The sequence below is a fragment of the Pleurodeles waltl genome, chromosome 4_2 (assembly GCF_031143425.1).
Source record: "Pleurodeles waltl isolate 20211129_DDA chromosome 4_2, aPleWal1.hap1.20221129, whole genome shotgun sequence".
Lineage (NCBI taxonomy): Eukaryota > Metazoa > Chordata > Amphibia > Caudata > Salamandridae > Pleurodeles > Pleurodeles waltl.
The window spans coordinates 656246560-656271524 of NC_090443.1; the positions used below are offsets into that span (position 1 = coordinate 656246560).

Below are 24965 nucleotides of genomic sequence, written 5' to 3' on the forward strand. Positions count from 1 at the left end.
GAGATGAGTAGAGAATCCCTCATTGTGAATTGCAAAGATGCTGCAGCAAGAGGGGCGTCATGTAGGACCTTCAGGCAGGGCACCAATAGCGGGGTGTTCATTTTATAGAATTCAGCCAGCAGGCCATCTGGTCCGGGCTTTTACTGATGGCTAACGCATGGATCACTGCCACCATGGAGTTCGTGCTCCTTAGCTTTTTGTGAAGCAGTAGTCTTCCATCACAATGAAGGCAGCACTTTTGGGACCTCTCCTGGTCTAATGACTGTAGTTCATGAGAAAGGCTTAAATCTTTGTGCACATGCATGATCCATGTTTGCCTATGACAACAAAATTCAGCATTAAGGATCCAACCAACAGTACAGTTGGGTACTCAGGACTGGGGTGTGTGTAAAACACCAGAAAAAGAGAAGTGAAATGAAGTCTGAATCAGGAGGAAAGAATAATGAATTTTCTCAAAATATACAACTGAATCATGTGTAAAATTAAGCAGGAGATAACCATTAATCAATTTAAGGGAAAACATTCTTGTGCTGTCAAGGAGAACAGCAAGAAGGGAATACAAAATCTAGTTTTAATCAATTAGGATGTAGAAAATTGTATCACAGTCATTTGTGAAGGGCACCCACACAGCTGGTCCTCAACAGCAGATAGATGTTTAATTTAGTGTTAAATGTCAGAAAGCGACATGTTAAGACAAAACTGAGTGAGAAATAACAGCACTTTAAAAATACTACATACTTGACTGATAGTAAAACGAGTTTTATAATCTAATGTCTTCTCATTGTTTTTGAAACCTACTTATGACACTTAACAATGTTCATTATTACTTACGAATCTTTAGAAAAATATTGAAACCAAGTCATGATTATCATCAACCTTACATTACTGACAGTCAATTAGATTATTTTTGTCTTAGGACCTGATTTAGATCTCGGCGGATGGAGTACTCCATCACAAATGTGGCGGATATTCCATCTGCCATACTACGATCCCCGTAGGATATATTGGGATTATAGTACAGCGGACAGAATATGCATTATATTTATGAGAGAGTATTATCCTTCACCAAGACCTAAATCGGGCCCTTAGTGTGCTTGTGCTCCCTTTCTCCCAATTACAACTTTTAACCAGTGTTTAATTTGTAAAATAATGAGTTCCAGTCCCAAAGATTTTCTCTGGACAGGTGCTTCTAAAGGTTTGGGTTGTAGAATACCAAGGGCGTCTGTTCTATTATCCATCATATGCCTTTCATTCGCCAACAAACACTCCCTGCTCCTTTATCCCATTCCTGGAGCCTCTTTTTCATCCCTTCATTCCCTATTTCTCTCTGTTTAGGTCATTCTTTTATTCCTTTTTTCCCCTTTTTGACTTTTCTCTTTTGTTATCTGGGTCAATGCCTCATGCATGTAAAATAAGTCCAGGTCTCCATAAATGAGTGCTGGTGGGTTCCCCCTTCAACCACCTCCTCACATTAAGAACTGCTTTTATAACAAACTGGTTGTGATGAATGTTTATCTGCTTACTTACATTGAACCTTTACGCTGCTGTTGTTAAAATGATGTCACTTTTTGTGTTCATTTTTAGCTCTCAAAGTGTTTGCTTTCGACTCGCACCACATGAGACATACTCATCCTCACACATACATGGAAGGGGACTATGTAAAGATTTACCCAAAGAAGAAAGAAGCAGTCAGTGCAGAAGGTAATAATAAAAATCACTGTGTTTAAACAGCAGAGGGCACAAATAGTAGTTTGTAGCCTCATTTACCGAAATTAGAAGGAAGCAATCACCTCCCTGCCTTTTTTTCTCCATCACAACACTGTGCGACTTGGACTTCATAAAGGGCTTGCATACTACTTTGCGATTTTTTGTTTGTAACTTCACTGGATATGGAAAAGAATGAAAATGGGTTGTGCTATCTTTAAACAATGGTTATCCCACTGGTTAGCACAGAATCGGGTACTGGTCGCTGTCAGTGTTTTCTAGGTAATGCAACCAGAGAACTGGATCTGCATTAAGTTATTATTCTTCTGTGCATGACCCCTATTAAAACACACAGACTCGTATTTAGTTTTACCTGTACAAGCTGTCTCAGCTCCTCGTGTTGGCTGAATTCATATTATAATGTTCCTGCATGTACAATTCAATACTGTAACAATATGAGACCTCTTTCTGAAAACATTTCACGTGTTAGGGTGGATGAAATTATTACTTCCCTTTCATCCTTTTATTCATCTGATTGCAGTACGGGGATACTGGTTAGCAGTGTTTGTTGCTTTGTGGGAAGGAAACACCAGACCAGGGGTGACTTCTTTACAATGGCGAAGGAGCGTTGTCCCACTGGCTAAGAGCCAGCAGCTGAAAAATAAAACAATTATTTACTATTGTTTTATTTTTCTGTTGCTGTCTCAGCCAGTGTGTGCAGGGAGGGGCAGGGCTGGGCCACTGGAGGGGGGAGGCGGAGTGGACTTAGTGCACTAAGTGGGCATGTGAGTTTGGCGTGCCACATTAGGCCTGCCAATCTGACATGCACACTTAGGTTTCTCCAACCTAGCTGTGTTGAACGGCCGGGTTGGTGAAACTGCACAGACTCCAGTGCACTGTCTGAGCAGCAGACCAAGCCACTCAGACCAGGCCTGATGCTGCTCTCATGCTAGGTTTAGCTTGAGAGCAGTGCCAGGATTGCGTGAAAGCCCTGTGCTGGTGTCCGAGGGCTTGCTGGGACACCTTCATCATTGGGAGTGGAGTGAGATGGGCAGCGGGGCAGGGACAGGTACGTTTTTTAAATTAATATTTTATTTCCCTCTTCCCTCCCCCGTTTCCCTCCAAACTCTCCCCTTGAGATTTGCGGCAGCCACTGCTGCCCCATACCTAGCTGGATTCCTTCCTCTACAAGCATTGTTTGAGAATATATATATCTTACTGGACTGAATAGGAAGGGAAAGTATGTCCAGTGCACATGAGGTGCAGTGCCTAGTTACTCTAGTACGTGTGTAGCACTCTGTGGGTCTATCTGTAATGCCACACATATAGTGCACAGCATATATTCAACCTCTGGAATAGTATGTTTGCATGTGAATCCACATGAAAATTAGCCCTCTCTCTCTCTGGCTGAGTGTAATATAATTGAAAAAACCAACTGTGACGCACTACAAGATCATCTGAAAGCATGCACATTCAAAGCACATCAAGTAAATCGCTCAGTGTACATGTTGGCGTTTTGAATTAACTGAAACATTTTGTGTCTACACAGGCATGGTAGCGGTTGTATTCGTGCGGTATGAAAATATTGGGCTATTGCTTGAGCCCTCTGAAAGCAATCAGTCATCAGAAAATAGCAATGACTCATCTGGACCAAAGGAAATTGTAAACTCACCTGTCATAGCTGCTGCGATCAACTCAAAGCCACCTACACTTTACCAACTTGAGAAAATAGCATTCATGTTAAAACATTTAGAAGTAAGAGATGTCTTTATATAACAAGTGAGCTTTGTGCAATAGATCAATGTTAAAATAATGAAAATATGGCGGGGTTCTTTTTCATTTGAATCATGTATTGTAGTATTTTTATGATTGTAAAACTGTTAACTCTTAAAGTAACACAAAGAATGAAATCACCAAGTAGACTACAACTAATTATTGACTAATACAAAACAAACATGTTATTTTAATGTAGCTTCTGGGTACACTTAAACTGTTGTAATTTATCTCTAAAGGTGTTTCATGTTGATTTCACACTTAGGCCCGGATTTGTGCTGTCTTTGTGTTGCCCAATGTGACTCAAGGACAATGCCAAAACTTCAACAATATTTACAAAGCCAAACAAGGGACAATTTACACCACCTTGTGTGGCTTTGAAAAAAAATGCAATGCCATGCAGCTGATTGTGCTTTCAAGCTGAGAGGTGTTCCACTGATAGATCAGGCATTTGTCATGGATTTTGCTGCATACCAACATATACCAACATTTACTAAACCTAGTAAACCTGGAAATCCGTCAAAATATATCAAAGTGCTACATCCTCCTTTGTAAGGCCTAACATAGAGAAATGTCTTTTTGCATTTTGCAGCACACATAGAAAGACGAAAATGCCCCAAACAATTTCTTTTCTGAAGGAAGATATCCCTTCCTGCACACCAAAAATTCTGTCTGTAATGGAGTCATCCTTGCACTGTGGTGCAAGGGTGCCTGCATTAGAACTTGGCTGCACACAGTGTGCAACTGCAAGGGGAGAGCAGAAATTCTCCATATCCTGTTAAATATGGAGCGTTCTTCTCTCTCCCTTTTACACAAGCAGCGCACCAACTTTGCTTGCATGCAGCACACATGGCAAGGGAATGAAACAATGAGAAATAAAGATATTTTTCCTCATTACATCTCTGTTGGGAAGATGCACTCTTTTGGCGCAAACCCAGATTTACAAGTCTCTGTAACTCTTGGTAAAATGAAGTGGAGCCAGAGTACAAACAGGTACACAATAGATGTATTTATTAAGGACAAGTCAGTATATTCCGCCCAGCAGAAAGCCCTCCAGCAACTGTCCTAAAGCCTCCTTTGAGATTCCATTCTAGAAAAGAATCTCACGGGGCCTTGAGGCATAACAAACTTCCCTTCCATGAACAATAAAACACCATGTGATCACTTAACATATACATCAACATGAGGCACAAAACCTTGACCCAGATAAAGGAAATACTAGAGAAAATAACAATATAACTCAAATAAACAAATACAACAAAACAAAGGTAATGAACTAAATACAAAGTGCACATCACCAAAGACATTAATACAACACATAGGGGGTCATTCCGCCGGGGCCGGGGTCGGCGGGAGCACCGCCAACAGGCTGGCGGTGCTCCGCAGGGCATTCTGACCGCGGCGGTATGGCCGCGGTCAGAACAGGAAAACCGGCGGTGTAACGCTGGTTTTCCGCTGCCCTGAGGAATCCCCCATGGCGGCGCAGCTTGCTGCGCCGCCATGGGGGATTCTGACCCCCTCACCGCCATCCTGGTCCTGGCAGTTCTGACCGCCAGGAACAGGATGGCGGTGAGGGGTGTCGTGGGGCCCTTGGGGGCCCCTGCAGTGCCCATGCCAATGGCATAGGCACTGCAGTGGCCCCCGTAAGAGGGCCCCACTTTGAATTTCAGTGTCTGCTTAGCAGACACTGAAATTCGCGACGGGTGCTACTGCACCCGTCGCACCCTTCCCACTCCGCCGGCTCCATTCGGAGCCGGCTTCCTCGTGGGAAGGGGTTTCACGCTGGGCTGGCGGGCGGCCTAACTGTTTTTGATTAGGCCAGCACTGTTCTCAAACAAGACATTCTTGTCCACTCAGTGCTTCTTTCAAGGCTGTAGTAAGATAGGTTGCTGATGAACGTCGTGCAAGTTTTTTCTCCAACATTCATGGAAAAATACACATCCTTACCTAGGGACATTTTCTCAGAACATCAGCTGTTTTATTATAAAAACACTTCCTTGTCCCTTACAAATTAGAGGGAGATTCCAGCCAGAGAACCACGACTGTATGCTGATTGCTGAATGCTTCGCTACAGCTGCTTATGCAGACTTCAGGCCTTTCCTCATGTATGGGGGATGATGTCTTCCCAGGGGAACCTGAAAGGTAGAATTATAGCTTAACACGCTGTGCTCTATTATAGCCTAGGTAGGAATTAGTCTATCGACTCTAATGACAATATGGTAGTGTTATTTCTATGCTTTACTCTCCTTGTCACTATTTTAATCTTGTCATGCTGTATCGTCCTGGTTATTGCAGCCCAGGCTTTGCTATCTAAGATGCAGTCGCTTCATTAAAATCTTATTGAAATGTATACTGCCTCTGTTTGTCATTGTATATGTGAGACTAATGTAATTGAGAAAAACGGATTAGACCTGATTGACCACGGTTTCCCTGAGAAATCAAATATGTCATGCACTCGGCTGCTCAATCATCCCTGCCCTTGGGTAGAGATGAGGCACTGCTACTTAGTCGGAGCAAAACCCGGATTGGGGCGACAGGTGTCACCTGTAGTGGGTCAGACTCAGTCCCCCACACTGCAGGCAATTCTGCAGCTCAAAATCCAGTAGTCTCATTAGAATAATGAGAGCCTACATGACATGGCGCCACCAACGTTTGGTCAGGCTCTAATTTTCGTGTCCTCTGGAGTATCTCTGTCTCACTATATACAAAGACACCTCAGTACTATATACTGAGACATCCATGGCATTGAGGATTTCCTCCTCAGCAAAGTAGGGAACACCTATCTGATGCTGGAGGTTTTTCAAGCTTGAACCTTAAAAGGAAAATCCCCATTTGGTGTGCTCATCTCTGAACAAATTTACCAATTAATATGGCGAATCCACAGCAGGTAGCTATTGCAGTCAATATGAGACAACCCCTGACTACACATTTATTGGCAAATGGCCTAACGGCCCTGGGTGGTCCAGTCACATTTGTGGTGGACGCAGATGCAGCTTATAGAACAGAACTATTTTATTTTTGGGTCACTTTTCCAGCAGTTGATGGGAACACAAATACATTTCATCATTATACACCTGCAAACATACCTGGACAAAACAGAGCATACGCATATTTAGAAATACCTTTATCATATCAAGAACATAATAATTGGCTTGATGGCACCCTACCCCACACAATTTTACCAGTTAGGTTAGGTCCTCTAATTAATGATGGTCCTACCTGGCCTTTATTGGCCTCTTATACACCTCACCCTGTAGTAGCAAACTTAGCAGTAGCTGTAGTCTGTCGCTTATATACTGAGCTGACGGCAATATATAGACGTTTAGTACAATTTGTAATGCAAACATTATATACAAACCCAGCACGTGATGCTCCACATGCAGTAACACCAGGCATTAATCCTGCAACTTTACATTCGATCATGGGTAAAGTACCCACCGAACGAGAAGAAATTCCGTTTTGGTTAGCTCAAAAACTAAATGCACTGGAAGAAGTTTTTCCCAATATGGAACCTCAGGATCAACACAGAATATTAACAATGTGCTTGCCATTTGGGATGGTTCACACAGTAGATAACTGTAATACATGGGGCCCAGTATTTGCCACGCTCTATACTACCGCACTCCGTACACCAACACTTGCCAACTTACCTAAAGTATTGACACAAACTTAAGGCTGCCCCAGCCCTAGACGTGGGGATGCAATTAATGGGCAACTTTGCCACAGTATCCTCAATTATTTAAAGTAACCTTAAAGGGGACGCGGTCGCACTAGCGGTGCGCATGCGGCTCCGGGATGTTCCTCAACAGGATCAAGAACGTGAGTTGCCAAAGATTTTCACAGAGACCTACTCTAGCATTGGTGGAGATAGTCTAGGGGCCAGACCAACAAAACCCCAATTTCAGGGTAAATCTAACAAAGAATTTCCCAAGCAAGCTCCTGAGGGTAATAAGAAACGCTGGGATAAAAACCAACAAACTACTAAAAAAGAAATTGGAGAATCTCCACACATGGAGAACCCACAGGATAGACATAATCTCAGAAATAGAGATAATATAAAAACGCCTGACGGATATCAATATACTGGTATGCGCCAATCTCGTTCCTTTCAGGACTCATCAGAAAAATGTAGTGAAGGACGTGGGTGGTCAGAGTGAAGAACAGAGTATGTGAAACTGAGACAGGAATCACAACGCTCAACAGAGGTTTCTGTTAAAAAGGAAGAGAAACCTCCCCAACAAAAACCCCAATTTAAAAAGAAAAAGGTGGCAGCATTGGCAGCTCGACATGCCACTCAAGAAGAGGGCCCTCTTGAAGAACAGGAAGTGGGCACTAGTGCTGCTAGACATCGCGGTAGAGGTCACAAAGTTCGCTGGAATCTTCTAGAGCATCTAGAGGTGAAAGCAACTGATGACTTTCTACAAGTAGAAATTGCGGACATGCGTCTCTCCACGCCTGATAGGGTGTACAAAGTAACGCTACAGTTAGAAGGAGACATTGAACGCACAATAGACGTTATCTTCTGGGATCGCATAGTAAACATATATTATATCTTGTTGGCCGAACAAGATTGGCCACCTGAATTTGTTCATACCTGCCCATATAGGGAAGATGTTATCAAACTTTCTTTCTCGCCCCTTGTTCCAGAGTAACTTGCAGAATCCTACTCCATCGATTGGGCATTGGCATAGGCACCCGCGTTAAAACGCAACCACAGGCCGGGACAAAGAATCCCCATACCACGTAATTCCTATTAAAAATCAACCCCAATATCCAATAAAACATGATGCTAAAGCACCTGTGAGAGTAATCCTCACACAACTGGAGTACAAGGGCGTAATGGACCCCGTGTCTCCCCAAAGAATAATCCTTTATTCCCAGTAGCTAAACCGGACCATTCATATCGAATAGTCTTAGACTACAGACAGTTAAACAGTCATACATGCACATATGCGATACAAAACTCACATAGCACAGCACTGATGAACAATATAGTGTGCAAAAAATATAAAACAACACTGGATATTTCCAATGGTTTCTTCTCCCAAAATATAGTGCCTGAGAGTAGAGACTTAACAAGTTTCAGCCGACCTAGGGTCTCAGAAAAAATTCTGTTGTTTACCCGAGGGGTACAAGAACAGTCCAGGACTGTTTGCAGCTCTTGTGACTGTAATTTTGCACAACATTGACCCTGAAGCATTGTCCTATGTGGATGATATCTACCTCATGGATGATGAAGTGCTACAACATTTAAGATGGGTAACCCGCATTGTTGTGGGATTTGCTGAATTTGGCTACTAATTCAACTTAAAAAAAAACAAAAATAGCCTTCCTTAGTGTCCTGTTTCTGACAAACTCCAAACACTATTAAAAAATTCCAATCTCTATTGGATTTCCTAAATTTTGGCAGAACTTACATTCCTGACTTTGCAACATGCAGAAAACCTATATATGACTTAATACGTCCTGACTTTTCAAGTAACTTTTGGACAGTCGAACACACACGCATTCTCAGAGATCTGCAGACAGACATGCTTGCAGCACAACATCTACACACAAGGGACAATAAAACAAACATGGTCATCAGAGTAATTGCTGGTGCCATTGGTTTCACCTATGTCATTTTTAATGAGGGTGAGACCGTCCCAATTGCATACAAGTCACACTTGTACTCAGCAGCAGAACAACGCTTTGCTCCCACTGAGAAAATTCTGACTGCTGTACAGCTGTCATTAAAGAAAGACCTCTAGCTCGGGGCAAACGCATTATCGTCGTCTCCCCAATCCCAGCCCTTGAGGCTGTCACTAAAGCCAGCGTTTCAAACGCTACAACATTATATCCACATTGGATAGAATGGGCTACGTCTTTGACAGACACTGATGTAGACTACATTTTTGACCAAAAATTACAAACTCAATAATTTTTGCAATATGAACTAGAATACCCAGTTCCTGCAAACACACTGCCTATTGATCAGCATCAAGGAGTCATGTACACCGATGGCTTTGCACAACCTGCAATTGGCACAAAGCATCAATACTCCGCTGCTTGCGCAGTCGTAAGTGGCTCCATGGAGGATAATAAATTTTGTCCCCAACACACATTCACGCAAACCCTAGGGGATTGCACAGCACAGCTGGCAGAGCTAAAGGCTCTGGTGATGGCACTGGAACATACGGATCCTGCACAGTTCACACTGATTGTATGTGATTCGTATTATTGCATTCAGTCTTTTATTGAATACCTGCATTACTGGCGCCAAAATGGATTCAAAGATTCTAAAGGCAACACCATAAAAAACAGACTTCTCGGGGGGAAAGTAGCGTATCGTAAGGAAACGCTACCAAATGTCAGTGTTGTACATACACTTGGACACCAGCGCATTGGAATACACGTTGCTGGGAATACACTGGCTGATGAAGCCGCAAAGTCAGTAGTTGCTACAGCCACTGTTGCTGCAGTAACACGCTTAGGAGTGAAACCGGACAAAGAGATATGGGCTGCCATGAAAAATCCAAAAGCATTTCTAGCTAAATATTCCTACCACATGGGAGGCTGCCTAAATGCTGAGGTTAAGATACCAGGCGAGGGGGTTTGAGAAATTCCCAATAAAGATATAAGACCAGAGTTGAATAAAGCAGCGCATGAGGGGGCAGCATATGCCCATGCTGGTGTGGCAGCTACAATATCACTGTTACAAGCCCGTTTCTGGCAGCCAGACCTATACAAAGAGGCCAAGCAGTATGTCCTTTGTTGTGACAGCTGTCAACAAATTAAAGTTTCCACTGCTAAGCGCCCACCGCAGACACCCCTCCTAATTTCCAATGAACCATTACAATGTGTGTACTTGGACCATTGCTGTCCCCTAACACCGGACAGTGCAATCAAATACATTTTAGTCGCTGTTGACTCCTGCTCCAGATTGCTTTGGTGTGGCCACAACGCTCGGTGGACGCTCGGACTGTTATTAAAGATTTGCGAGTCTTTATCGGCACATTTGCGGCTTTCCACTCAGACCAGGGCCCTGCATTTGACTCAAGGGCATTCAGAGACGCCATGGCTTCATTGGGGGTCCAACTCCAGTACTCGTCTCCATTTCAACCCCAGGGAAATAGTGTTGTGGAGCGATTAGACCATGATTTAAAGCAATCCTTAACAGCCAGAGCCTTAGGTGTGGGTCGTAGTTGGCTTAACCACCTGTATGGAGTCCAGAGAGCACTTAACAATCTGCCTAGAAGGTCTCTTGGGGGTCGTACTTCATACGAGTGCCTGTTCGGAACTCAAATGTATGTTCCAGATCTTGACGGTCCTGGCATGGAGGAGGCAGAAACACCCTTTGACATAAATGAACGTGTTACTGTCTTACAGGATTTGCAACAGTTCCGTGAAGACATCGCTTCTGCCAGTGCTGCCTCACCAGGAATTAAAGATGTACCTGTAGCGCCTACAGGCTGGATTCCTAAAGTCAGGGATCTAGTATGTGAAAAGGTTGCTGTGAAAAAGGAATTTGGCCCTTCTTATCGTGCACCAGTCCCAGTCTTGGGAATACATGGTACTAGAACTGTCATTCCACCACAGTTGGCAGGTGCCAAAGAAAATCGCTTGCTCTCTATCGACAATGTCAAACTACACCATGTGGCCGATCCTGCTCAGCTGACCAAAAGGAACAGCCAGTAGTTCCCAAATCCCTCTCACTACTGGTCAAGAAGTTCCTTTACAACTTGTAAGCAGCAACACTGACACTTCTCTGAGCTTGGGGAGGGTGGAAAATTATCTTGCATTGGTTCCACTAGCATCAAATTATACAGAAATAACTGATCAATTTGACACAACTTCAACACAGAGGGATGGCACCATTTACTCCAAGCCACTGCGGGAAATACCCACTCCACCTACAGATACGGATCCAGTATTTGTACGAACTGCCTCTGGATACTTTGCCGACATTAACAACAACGTTTTGGACTCATTTGCCTCTTCGACACCTGAACTGTCAAAAACACGTAAGCTGATAAACTGGCTTAAAGCAACTTACTTTATTCTTCCATGGAGCTATCTGTGGCTTCCCTTGACTGTACTAGCTTTCCTACTTTGGATTGGGTTTGTAATAACGTTCTTTTTATTAATACATGGTCATTTTCTTCCTGAAAAATCAACAGTTGAACTGGTGAATGAGGTCCTAAAACCAAATTTTTCATCTCACAAGGTCCGGAGAGACTTGTCTTTTGTGAACATTTCCGCTATATCAATTCCTGATGGGATTGTTTGGGATAACGGAACATTTGATATATATAGCCCCACAGAGGTCATTCAAATACCATATGTGTTTAAACTTTCAATGAAGGATATAATAATACACGGAGTAGTTTCTGATGTTTGGGATGTGAAAACAGTTGATTCTATGATGACTGAATTACAGTATTACACTGTATTTGAAAACGAAGATGTTTATCAATCTAAAGGAAATTATGGTGATATGTTTTGCTGTAGGTATTATGGGCACCATTTTATCCACAGAGCAAGTACCCTAAAGACTATTTTTAATTACACACAATGGGAACATTATCCAACCCCACTGCAAGGGAGTTCTAAAACATACTCTGAAAAGTTTACATATTTTTCTAGGCACGATGTTAAAAATGCTGAGTCATATTATTTTAAATTGCCACCGCCAGCAACTGTACGCATACTAATGACAAATACCAAATGTATTTATTTGGATTCCTCTGCTTCCCGGTTAACTAAGAAGGTTATGAATACTGGCTGAAGTCTGTTGACTTAAAACATGTGTGGGGAACTAGATATTGGCAAATACGAGGGAAGGACACTTTATTTAGAGCATGCCTGATACCTGTTCAAAAGATATTCTTAAATGAAACTGTACAACAGACAAGTTAGCAAAGACTAGAGAATTGAACACGCCCAGTATTCCTGCCCCTGCAAAATTTAATAAATGGTAAAAAATATATAAAGGTAACTGAAGAACAGCTCGATGAATGGGTCCAGAATGGCACATTTAATGCTTCACTGTCATGTCCTGGTGGCTGGGTATTGTGGCCAATAGATACTAATGGGTGTCATAAACGTTTTATAAACTCCACAGGGGTTCCAGACCCTCGCTATATATCGTCCGAACATGCAGGTATAGTAACAACATACTGTGTAGGGAAACTATGCCAGAATTGGTAAAAGAGGTCCTCAATAGATGTGGTTAGAGAACACCTCAGTCTCCTGTCTAATAATTTGTATTTGAGTTTGTAGTTGGTATTTATAAAGCGTGTTCCGGCCGAAGCATCGAAGGTTTCGAAAGAGAGAAGTGAGTGACAAGTTAAGTTAGCGAGGGAACAGCCAAGTTTTAACAAGCCTCCTAAAAGCCATGAATTTTGTTTCCTTCCTTATGCACAAAGGGAGTGAATTCCAGCATTTAGCCGCTTTCACCGTCAATGCCTTATCACCCCATTTAGCTTTATGAGTGCAGGGACCTGAATCAGAAAGGATCCTGTGGATCTAAGTTGCCGGTTGGGCCTATACCAGCATAGCCTGAAAGATAGATAGTCAGATCTGCTTTCCTGTGTGGCCTTATAGGTCAGACATAAGGTTTTAAACCTAATTCGATTCAACACTGGTACCAATGCAATTGTTTCAGGTTATCACTAGCAGAAGCCGAGCACTGAAGATTGAGTATGAAGCGAGCGGCTGTGTTCTGAATTAACTGAAGCTTCTGAAGTGATGCCTTATCCAAATTAAGCATTAAGGCATTACAGTAGTCCAGTTTTGACATGGCCAATGCTAAAATGACTGTGAATCTCCATTCCCTTTGTAAATAAGCGAGAATCTTTTTCAGCAATTTCAGATTCCAAAAGCTATTTCTAACCACTTGATTAACATGCAGCGTAAAGGAGAGAATATTGTCAAAAATAACACCCAGATTTCTAGTGGCAACAATAGGACCTGGTAAGGCTCCACACTCTGACGGCCACCAGCAAGGGTTCCAAAATCCCTTGGCTGATCCAAAACATAGGATTTCAGTTTTATTGCTATTTAATTTAAGCCAATTTAAGCCCATCCACCTGTTGACTTCTTGCATACAGTTCATAAAGCGATCTGCCACTTCCTCCCAATTCTTGGAAACAGGGGTAATCAATTGTGTATCCTCCGCATAAGAAGTAGGCATAAAGCCAAAAGTCCTAATTAGTTTTGCTAAGGGTGCATTATACAGATTGAAAAGCGTGGGACTAAGTGAGGAACCCTGGGGAACACCACAGGGTGGGTGATACGCTGGGGAGGTAAAGTCCCCACAACTCACCATAACCGATCTGTCTTTCAGAAAAGATTTGAGAGTGCTTAAAGCCACATCCTTGATCCCAGCCTGGTAGAGGCGGGATATCATAATCTGAGGTGAGATAGTATCAGAGGCCGCAGATAAATCTAGTAGAACTAATATGGCTCCATGTCCCTCATTCACCATTCTACAGATCATATCAGAGGTGGTAATGAGTGCCGATTCGGTGCTGTGTGCCTGCCTAAAGCCATGTTGGGAGGGATCTAGTCCTTCTGAGGTAATTAAGAAATTGGCTAGTTCCTTATTAATGTGTTTCTCAAAGATCCTAGTCTGAAATGGGAGTAGAGAGATGGGTCGTAAATTACTCAGATCGTGTCTAGCTCCATCCGATTTATTTTATAATGGAATCAACGTAGCATCCTTCCAAGCAGAAGGAAAAATTCTAGAGGTGAGAACCTCTTGAAAGATTGGGGCTAGAGCTGTCGAGATCAGATCCAGCACCAGTTGTAAAACATGGGGAGGGCATGGCTCTCTAGGAGAGCCAGATTTAATCTTTAACATAAGTTTTTTAATTTTCACCGGAGGTAAAGGGTGGAAATTTGTTAACAAGGGATGGCCTATGTTTAAGCTGTTATCCACAGCCTCAGTTGGACCATCCATTTCTTCAAAAGACTTAAAACTAGAGCGAATATTTTTGAAAAACTCCGCAAACCTGTTACAAAACTCTTGGGCGTTTTCTAGCTCCAATGGAGGGGAGGGGGTAGCCAGGGTACTGACTACCTTACAAAGTTCTCTAGGGGTATTGGAAGCCTCTTTAATCTTCTGATTGAAATAGAAAGGTTTGGCTTTAAAGCATGCCTCTTTATAAGTCTTTAGAACATCTCTTAGAATATCTCTCTCAATGGAATTAGGGTTAAGCTTCCATCGCCTCTCTTGTTGGCGGTATTTCCTTTGAAGCATCTTAAGATCCTTAATAAACCAAGGATGACTCCGTTTTTTTTTTCTCAATAACACTGACTTACAGAACTTCCTGTTAGGCCTCAGAAAACAACGCAGAAAGCACTTCTTATATGAAGTATATAATGAAATTTGGAGGCTTTCCCAGAAGGAAACTGCTGCCCGGTTATGCTAAATTGACCAAGAAAACTTACAGAAAGCATTAGCTGTTGTAGATAATTGGATTAATACCCAGTCTGACCAGATATACACCTTAAATAACATCGTCTCTTCTGCTATAGACATCATACAAACAGATATGTCTTCCTTACACCATGGACAGAGTCAACTAAGGTCCATTGTGCAGTTGGGTTGGACACTTCAAACACTGAAGGCAGGTCACGTTCCCTGGCAACACGTCAGCACAAGGGAAATATTTTCTACATTTAACTTAACACGACAACAACAAATAATGGCTCAGAAAGAAGTGACATGTCATGCTGAACATTGAAAAGTTAGAAAAGTTGCCTTTTACTGTGGCTGAAATACCATCTGCTGAGTGGTTAATACATGGGGTCATTAATCTGCCTATTTCCACACTTCAACTCACCTCCTGTTTAAAACACATTCCGGTAGGCAGATATGAAAGGCTGGAAGATAGTTACATCCATGAGGTGGGGAGCTACCCTTCACATACAAATGTCTCAGTGGCATGAAAGAAGTCTTTCTTAGCGGTAGTGAATGCATGCAAGACTTCTGTCAGCCATTCAATGGTTTGTAAACAGCTGTCCTTGCATGGGGCGTGTAACTCGTCTGCTGCAAACTTGGCTTGTTATCTAAAGGGAGTTCCAGTCCCCTTGATTAGACCTACATTCCAGGTGCTTTCAAACGGCAGCTATGTCCTCCTCAATGGTGAAGACTGTTGTGGGATGCGAGCCGGAATAGTTTATGTTGTTTCAGTCTCTAAGATTGTTACATGCTACGGGAACTTACTTTTTCCTCCCACTTGAATAAAAGAGGTAGCTGACATTTGGCCTCATATTGCTACTTTTAGTGTGAATTTTGACAAGCTGAGCAGACTCAGAGCTTTACTCTTTCAAAAACATGTGGCTCTCACATCTGCATGCAAGACCTATGCACTTCAGGTGGCAAGGTCATCAGCAGAGATACAGTCCCTTTTAAGTACCAACTTTCTGAGACACTTTGGTGAACTCGTGGGACGAATATTTAATGCGTCCAGTATTACTGGAATCACACATTTCTTTAAGGCTGCTGGTTGTGGTTTCGTTCACACCTTCTCCTCCATATTCAGTTTAATACCATCAGCTATTCACTCAATATTCTCCAGTATTTTCAGGGGATTTCCAATAACTTTGGCTATCATAGTTGGCATTTTGCTGTTGCTATTTTTCATGCGCAATGGCTGTCCTGCCGCAACAAGGAGGAATGAGAGTGCTCCCATCAGCGCAGCTGTGTCATGAACACATGATGCAGTATTTTGGAGCAACACTCCTGGAACAATTGGAGTGTGACTGGTCTCTGTCATTCAGACCTGTTTTGCATTGTGTGCAGCCCATGTTTGAGTGCCTCTTGTGCTCTTTGGAAAATGCACTGTAAGTTTGTCTTTCTTTGTCTTTCTACGCATGGCTTGCTTTCATTGGATGCTGATCTGTTTATGTTCTCGCTGAGGGCTCATCACCAGATATGCACGTTGAGGGTGCTTTTGCCATGGGAAGCTGCTCATGAGTTGTCCTTCCTGGAGGATGCGGCTCTTAACTCATTACTGGGCACACCATGGAATGCCGGCTTGGCTGAGGCTCAGGTTATGGAACACGACTGCTCCATGGTCCTTCTTGGCGATGCCTTTCCAACTTTAACAGAATCGATTGAAAATTCTAAAAGTAACTCTGACTCTTGAAATTCAGTCCTTTTATGCCACATGTTAACATTTTAAATTGTCTTTTTATATATGATCGTGTCCCTTTAACTTGTCATTATTGACGTTTTTTACATACATATCTTAGGTTGAGTTTTAGTAGTTTTGTGTATATTTGGGCTTTGAGCCACCTTCAACCGGCATGGGAAGGGTGTTGTGTAGCCATTTTAGTCTTAGCTCCATGCACGTTATTTTAGCATACTAGGCCTGCTGCTCTGCCCTTTAACCTAGATATATTTTATTTAGCTTCATTTTATTATTGTTATATTTGCCATTTTTAAGGTCTTGTTTTATTTGTTTCTATCTAACTGTTTTTGCTTAGGCCAGCACTATGTTCTCAAACTAGACATTCTTGCTCACTCTGTGCTTCTTTCAAGGCTGTAGTAAGATAGGTTGCCCATGAAGGTGGTACAAGTTTTATCTCTGACCATTCATAGAAAAACACACATCCTTACGTAGGGACATTTTCTCAGAACACCAGCTGTTTTATTATAAAAACCCTTCCGTGTCCCTTACACCTTAGAGGGAGATTCCAGCCAGAGAACCACAACTGTATGCTTATTGCTGGACGCCTTGCTACAGTTGCTTATGCAGACTTCAGGCCTTTGCTCAGGTATGGAGGATGATGTCTTCCCAGGGGAACCTGAAGGGCAGAATTAGAGCCTACCACACCATGCTCTATTATAGCCTAGGTAGGAATTAGTCTATCGACTCTAGTGACAATATGGTAGCGTTATTTCTATGCGTTATTTCTATGCTTTACTCTCCTTGTCACTATTTTAATCTTGTCATGCTGTATCGTCCTGGTTATTGCAGCCCACGCTTTGCTATCTATGATGCAGTCGCTTCATTAAAATCTTATTGAAACATATACTGCCTCTGTTTGTCATTGTGTACGTGAGACTAATTTAACCGAGAGAAACGGATTAGACCTGAGTGACCACGGTTTCCCTGAGAAATCAATTATGTCATGCGTTCAGCTGCCCAATCATCCCTGCCCTTGGTTAGAGATGAGGCACTGCTACTTAGCCAAAGCAAAACCCGGACTGGAGCGACAGGTGTCACCTGTAGTGGGTCAGACTCAGTCTCTCACACACCAGGCGATTCTGTCGCTCAAAATCCAGTAGTCTCAGTAGAATAATGAGAGCCTACGTGACACACCTACCGGGTAATCTATGCCAAAAGCACTCCCCTCTTAAATATCAGCCTTCCTCTCCATACCTTTGGACAACAAAGCCCAAGTCTTTCGATCTCTCATCATCTCAAATGGAGATTCTTCCATTACTCAATGAGGGGTAGAGAGTAATGATCACATGAGCACCACAGCTCTCCAATCCAGCCAACTGTATCCCTTCTTTCAGTCTTATATCCCACCTCTCCAGTCAACCATCACTTTGTGGATAGTACACAGAAGAATGCACATGCTTAATCCCATATCTTTCCAAAAATGATCTTAGGGTCTCCAACACAAACTGCACACCATTCTCAAAGAAAGTAACCTCCTGCACTCCTCCTCTGTCCTACAGCTCACTAAAAAACTCCACCAGCACTTCCGGCACAATGGAAAACTTGGGACCCCTGCCAAAAAATTAACAGTAATTTTCCTCAATGCACCATCACTTTCATGAAACAACCATAGACTATTTCACCAACTTTTAGGACTTATCACTCTAAGCACGAGGCACACATTCGCTAATGTTATGGTCAACATCCCGGTCAAGTCCTGGCCACCAGTACTCAGCAAAAATGCATCTCTTAGTGGCACTCATGCCAATGTCCCCCTCATGAGCAAGGTTTATGATTCATTCCCTCAGTTTTAATAGTACAACCATTATCTCACCTGTTATCAACACACCATTCTTCACAGACAATTCAGTGCTCACTTGGCTGAAGCTCTGCCCTTAACAGGCCAACCATCTACCATGTATTTCATCACCTCCTACAACACCACATCACATTCTACTGCATTCATCCATTGATCATTCAATATTCTCTCTTGTGTGACTTCCAACCCCTGCCCACTATGCAACCATCCACTTCTTCAATGTCATCAGCAGGCAACCTAGACAGTCTTCAAGGACTTTTTTTTCTGGGGACCTACTCAATTCTGTAATCATATTTAAGCATCTTCATGATCAACCATGTTATACTAGGTGAGATCCTCCCAGACACACAGGTGTATAGAACACATCCAACAATGGTCCATGATCTTTTGCAATTTTGAACTCCATTCCCAAAACATATTTCCTGCAATCATGGCCTCAATACCGTTACAAGTCTGCAGCATCTCCACCCCGAGTCCAATGCTGCTGACATCATTGTTGATGCTGGTTGTGTCAATACTATCGAAAGGTTTCGGTGCTGGTATGACCACATTGTACTTTTTGAATAAGAAAAAAAAACTCTTTTTCACCTTCACTGTCCCAAACAAACACTTTTCCCTTAAACATGGGTTTAAGCTTGCATTTGGTGTTTTCTGCAAACATGGACATAAACCTTGAATTATATTCAGCTAAATGAAGAAATGACCACAGCTGCTCCTTATTTTCAGGAGTAGGGCACCCTCAATATCTGCGACCAATTTCATTTTAGGGGAAATTCCTTTCTCATCAATCCAGTGTCCCAAACATTCCACACCATTCACTGTATTTTTGCACTTCTCTTTCTCTCTACTTAACACACTCCTTTGCAAAAACCCAAGACTGCTCTTGAAGCCTGGCCATGCTGGTCCAAATCCTTACCAAAAATAAAAATGTCAGCTTGGAAGTAAGTGATGTGGGGTACTTCTCTTAACAAATGGTGCATACCAAACTGGAAAACAGCAGCCGCGGATGCCAACCCAAAGGGCATCTGCTTGTCCCTATTGGCTCCATTAGGAGTAAAAAATTATGTCAAAGGTCCTGACTCTGGGAGTAACACTATCTGATGTTATGCTGAGGACACATCTAATGGTGAAAACACTGTGGTTCCCTTAATAATAGAAAACATTTCATATATGTTGGACAAACGGTGCCTGTCAACCCAAAACAGCTGCATTAAGATACCTAAAAATCCACACACAGACACAGGCCTCCATTGCTTTTCTTAGCCAGAACCACAGGGGCCAACCACTCAGATGCCTCCATTTTCTCAATAAACCCTGCATCACACAATTGTTTCAATTCTCGGTGCAATGGCTCTCTCAGACTAAAGGGACTTCTCAAGGTTTGTGACACTTGGGGACAACACCTTCCTTGAGAATGATCTTGCAAACGAATCCCTTCAGCACACCCAACCTGTCACTAAACACACTGGGAAATTCCTTGCAAAGTAACATTTTTGATTCATGCCCTACTACTCTCACCTTAGATCGAGCTCCCAAAACTTGGTCAGGGTGGTTTGGATGTAAACTATTCATAAATCCCTTTGCTATTGCCAGCCCAGCAAACATGAACCATATTTAGTGAGGTAAACCTTAGGGAGAACCTCAACTCCTTGAAACTCTATTTGAGCATCTATATAGCCCACCAAATCTATGGATGTTACCATAAGCCACCAACTTGATATCAGGGAGCAGATTACATAGTTGGCAAACCTGAAGATACTCCTCCCCAATAAGTGTGCATCTTGCTCCAGAGTCTGCCAACACCTTTACACATTCCCATCAACTCTGATCATACAATATGGATTGTAATCACGTACGTTCCCTACTTGTTCAATTTTTAAGAAAACATAATTGTCTGTCCCTTTGTCCTCCCCATTTTCGACTGTACTCTAAGGGGATTTCGTTTAGTTTTTGGTCTCTGATCCTCCATTGGTATACCTGGGCAAAGTGTCACTTGACCTTGCACTTATGACATACTTGACCTATAGGAGGGCAAGTCTCATCAGTGCTGAAATGACATTTAAGCCCATACTTAAAGCAAACCCACATAGGTATGTCTCTCCCTTTCAATGAGTTAAAGGTTTTGTTATCCTTGTGCATCCTTGTTTTCTGAAATTCTTTTTGCATGACTTTCACTTTCTCCCTTACTGCCAACTCCTTTAAGCCCTCATCCATATTCTTATCCTTTTCACAATCCCCACCACCTTGAGTAGAGTTAAATCTTCTGTATTTAACAAGCTTTCTTGTACTTTCTTGTTGTTGGCCCTTAACACCCGTTAATCCTTTAACATTTTATCCAAAAAGCTCTTATAATTGCATGTGGCTGCAGGTTCATTCTAGCCACATAGCTTTCAAAAATCTCTTCGGGCATTTGCCCCTTTTTTAAAAACTCAAATCTTTCCACCAGTTTTTTACCCTTTGCCACAATTCACAGTTATTTGCTTCAAGGCAACGTCATATTCATCCAACTCCTTTTCACCTTCATCCTCCTCCTCAAGGACATCTGGAAGGTGTTTTGATAATCTCCTTCCATCAGCACTTAACAATGTTTGAGTAAGTTTAACTTCCTTGCTGCAGTAAAGATGTCACCTCCAATTGCCTGCGCATAGGCTTTAAAACCACCTCTCCATTCTTCCCAGGGCACTTCCGGTTTACCAGGGGCATGCAAAAATGAAACAGGAGTTTATCAACCCCCCATAATGCAGGTTTTCCTTCTCAATCCTTTGAAGCCAACAAATGTTCAGCCGGAACAGCAAGAGTTAATGCAGTTACAGCTCCTGTTGCTAAACAACTTGACTTCAGGCCTACATTGCGCATCCGTAGGCGTCTTCATACACTCCCTCATTCATCTGTGGTGCGGGTTCTCTTTCATCTTAGCGTACACAATTCTGACCTCCCTCAGCCACTTCCTGGTTCTCTGGGAAATCTTGCCCCTTCATGCCTTCACACACTGAAGTACCTCCTCTCGCTTGGCTTCAACAGCAAATTAAATTTTTTTAAATCTTCTTCTTTTAAAATGATCAGCGCAGTCTCACTCCGATCTGCACCTTGAATACCACTGCTCAGATCAGAGCAGTTTCCCTCTGATCTGCCCCTCAAACACTCTTGCGCTCTTTGCTGTGCCAGCCAATTCACTCATCTTTAAGTTGCAGATGCACTGCAAGGCAACAGCTCTCCTACCAGGCTGTGGTGAGTGCACACACCTAGTCACCATTGAAATGAAGTGGAGCCAGAGTACAAACAGGTACACAATAGATACATTTATCTAGGACCAGTTGGTACAGTCCGCCTGGCAGGAATCTCTCCAACAACTGTCCCAATGCCTCCTTGAGATTCCATTCTGGAATGGAATCTCAAGGGACCCAGAGACATAACACTGAGTTTGAGTAAAAATACATGGCTGGGTGCATAGGAATGCTCATTAGAAGTCTACCTGATGCAAAGTAATTCAAAGCAGTGCTATGCCAAGGAATATGAGGGGATTATCTAGGACCCAGGAATCCAAAGACACACTCACTGGTAATTCTTCTGTTGGTTATTTATTCATCCCTAAACCAAGGAACCATGGGAACACACTTGAAGATATCTCATATGAATGCAATTTTTAAAGGAGAATCCTGGATTTGGAATCCTGGAAATACCCTTAAGGGCACATTATATGCATGAAGTTACAGAAAAAGAAAGCTGGTATTACTGTTATCAGGTTGTGCATGTGCACATGTGGGAAGTGGGAATGTATTATTTGAGGCTATGAATGTACCCTGAGGTAAATTAGTGAAAGGAGGAGTCTGTCCCTCCCAGGACTCAGAGACTCTGTAGGTTTGCCACTCAGACTAAAGCATAATTGCAGCAGGCCGGGTGGCATTACTACAGATTTTGTGATCACACAGGTAGGCTAATGGGATGCTACCACCAGCTGTGATGTGACAGACTCAACCATCACCCAACTGCCATCCTTCCGCCTCCACTAGATGTGTCACATTGTGCCATCACCCACTCTTGGCATGGTGAGAATTTAGTGAGCTGCTGCCAGTGGTAGACCCAGGGTAAATCTTATCTAGTCAGGTCTATCCCCACCTCTACAACTGCCTCACAAGTGACAGCCAGGTAACAGTTTACAATACCTTGGTGAAGAGAGAATACCCTGTCCCTCGGCCAAGGTCCGAATTAGGACTTAAATACTCACCTGGAGACAGTTGATCAATTGATTCTGTGTTGCACTGAGTGCTACATGTTTTCTTGTGCACTGCTTTGCATAAACCTTCAAAGGGATTTACATGTCACAAATATTATAAACCCCATTATGAATGTGTTTGTCTTTGGCCAATCAAGAAGACTTCACAGATCATTAGCTTTGTAATCGTAGGACTGTGTTCCTTGTCTATGTCTACCTTCTACTCCTTAAGAAAGCACAATTTCTGATCCCCACCTGAGGGTAGTCACATCAATGATTATACTGCAAACTGTTAATTAAATAAGCATGTCTTGCTTTACAATATTATTAGTTTTCAGAATGATTGTTGTTGCAGTTTCAGTATAGCCTACAGAATTTATAAAACAAATCCTGCCAATTCATATATAGTTGTGGCACTAATAATGGTGCTTATCCAAGGCCTTTGAAATAATCGTAATAATAGTAAAATAATAACTCTGGTTTTCTTTTACGTAGTGAATCACACCATACTTCAGCTGTCTGTAAGTGCTGTAAAACACAGATGTTACTTTTACCCATGTTTTAATAGTATATAACTTGCTAACCTCAGAGGGATAGCAGTTTGATTTGTCTCCCAGTGATTCAAACTTGTGACATTCATAAGGGATGTCAGTCATGTGCATTAACTCATTTAGCATTCAGTCCTTCTAACATAGACATACTTTAATATTTAACCATGCTGCCCTAGGGACTGAAACAATTTTGTAAAAAGCCAACATACCTTGTGGAGTGGAGCTGCAAAATTATGACCCTGAGTTGAAATTTATTCTCCCATACACAAAAGTAAAATGTGGCATTTTGGGATAGGAAGATCCAAGATGAAATCAAATTGTATAACTTATGGATGATCTATCACCGATGGATATCCCCCTTTTAACTCAAATATAGTTCCTGAAAGGTAGAACCAGATGTTTCTATATTGCCAGCCTCTATAAAGTACACTCATTTAAGAGCCTTTACAAGTGATGGATTCAGACACGGGGGAAACTGCCTCTATTCACTTGAATAGATGTCATTGCTTTGGGATCCTTATGCAAAGTGTTTACTTGTAAGTCAATCTCAGTTAATGAATTTAGAATAAACAAAACATATTTTACACCACTCAAAATACAGTGGTAGATACCCTTAATATGCTCCTGAAAATAAATCATGTGTTCAAAAGTAGTATTTTATAGTGGCAGCTGCTCGACAAACAGGTATGCCTGTTTCAGAAGTGTGATGTGTCTAACTTGCTACTCCTGAAGTCTATAGCCAAACAAGAGATTTTTTTGAGAATTCCCAAGTTCTGTGAGAGCAACTATTTAGCGCCATTCTCTGCTGACAGGGGTTGGTCAGATATGGAATAGACAGCTTTCTTTAGTAATGTGAGACTAGTTACACAATGAATACTCTTTAGCTGTACAGGAGTAAAGAGAACCCTACACCTGCTTGTCTCTGAGTATTGACACTATTTTCACTCTGGAGAAAGGAGAGGTTCAGTGGCACTCCATTTATGAGTGTTTTATTCAAATTGTGTACATTTGTACACAAATGCTAGCCTTTTGCTCTTGAGTATAGATCAATAAATGATTGATTTGCTCTGCTCGTGATAGGAGTATGTTTCTAAAGGAACAGATGCATGTTTTCTTTTATATACAATTAATTTCAGTGCTGGCCACCACACAACTCTAGGGGGTGGGTGGGGGGAACAAAGACAAGGAAAAAATAAATAAAATAAATAAAAAGCACATACCTTGCCTCCGTCCCTGTTGCATCCTGCACTTCGCATGCCTTTTCTTCTGGTCTCCCAGCATTCACTGCTGGGACTCCAGCACAGGCTCCCCAGCAATCATGGCACTGCTTTCAGACAAAACCTAACATGAAAGCAGCGCCAGGATTGGTATGAGCAGCAGTGACTGCCGCTCAGATTTACCCTGGGGTCTGTGCAGTTTCTCCAGCCTGGCTGTTAAACACAGCCGAGCTGGAGAAACCTAAGTACACTTGTGTATTTAGCTTGCCTCAGACGGATGGCCAAACACGCATGGGCACGTAGGTGCACCCTCCCTTCCTCCCCCTCCCACCTCCCATGGCCCAGCCCCACCTCTTCCCTGCACTGCTTGCTGTGCCAGAAGCAGAAAAATAAAACAATAGTATACTATTGTTTTATTTTTCTGCTTCTGGCTCAGCCAGTGGGGTGACGGTCCTTAGACATAGCGAAGGAGCAGCCCCTGATTAATTTCCCTTATCAGCAAGTTAATGGCTGTATTTGTGAGCTCTG

At 42.4% G+C, this 24965-nt stretch overlaps 1 protein-coding gene across 3 annotated transcripts in view; it reads left to right on the top strand.

Moving 5' to 3' along the window:
- ADGRL4 (adhesion G protein-coupled receptor L4) overlaps positions 1 to 24965 on the top strand; it is a 918866-nt gene that overhangs the window by 646318 nt on the left and 247583 nt on the right. For all 3 annotated transcript variants that reach the window (XM_069232213.1, XM_069232212.1, XM_069232214.1), the window contains exons 8-9: positions 1585 to 1701; positions 3254 to 3459. In XM_069232213.1, coding sequence (XP_069088314.1) covers positions 1585 to 1701; positions 3254 to 3459 — 323 coding nt within the window. The remainder of the gene's footprint in view (positions 1 to 1584; positions 1702 to 3253; positions 3460 to 24965) is intronic.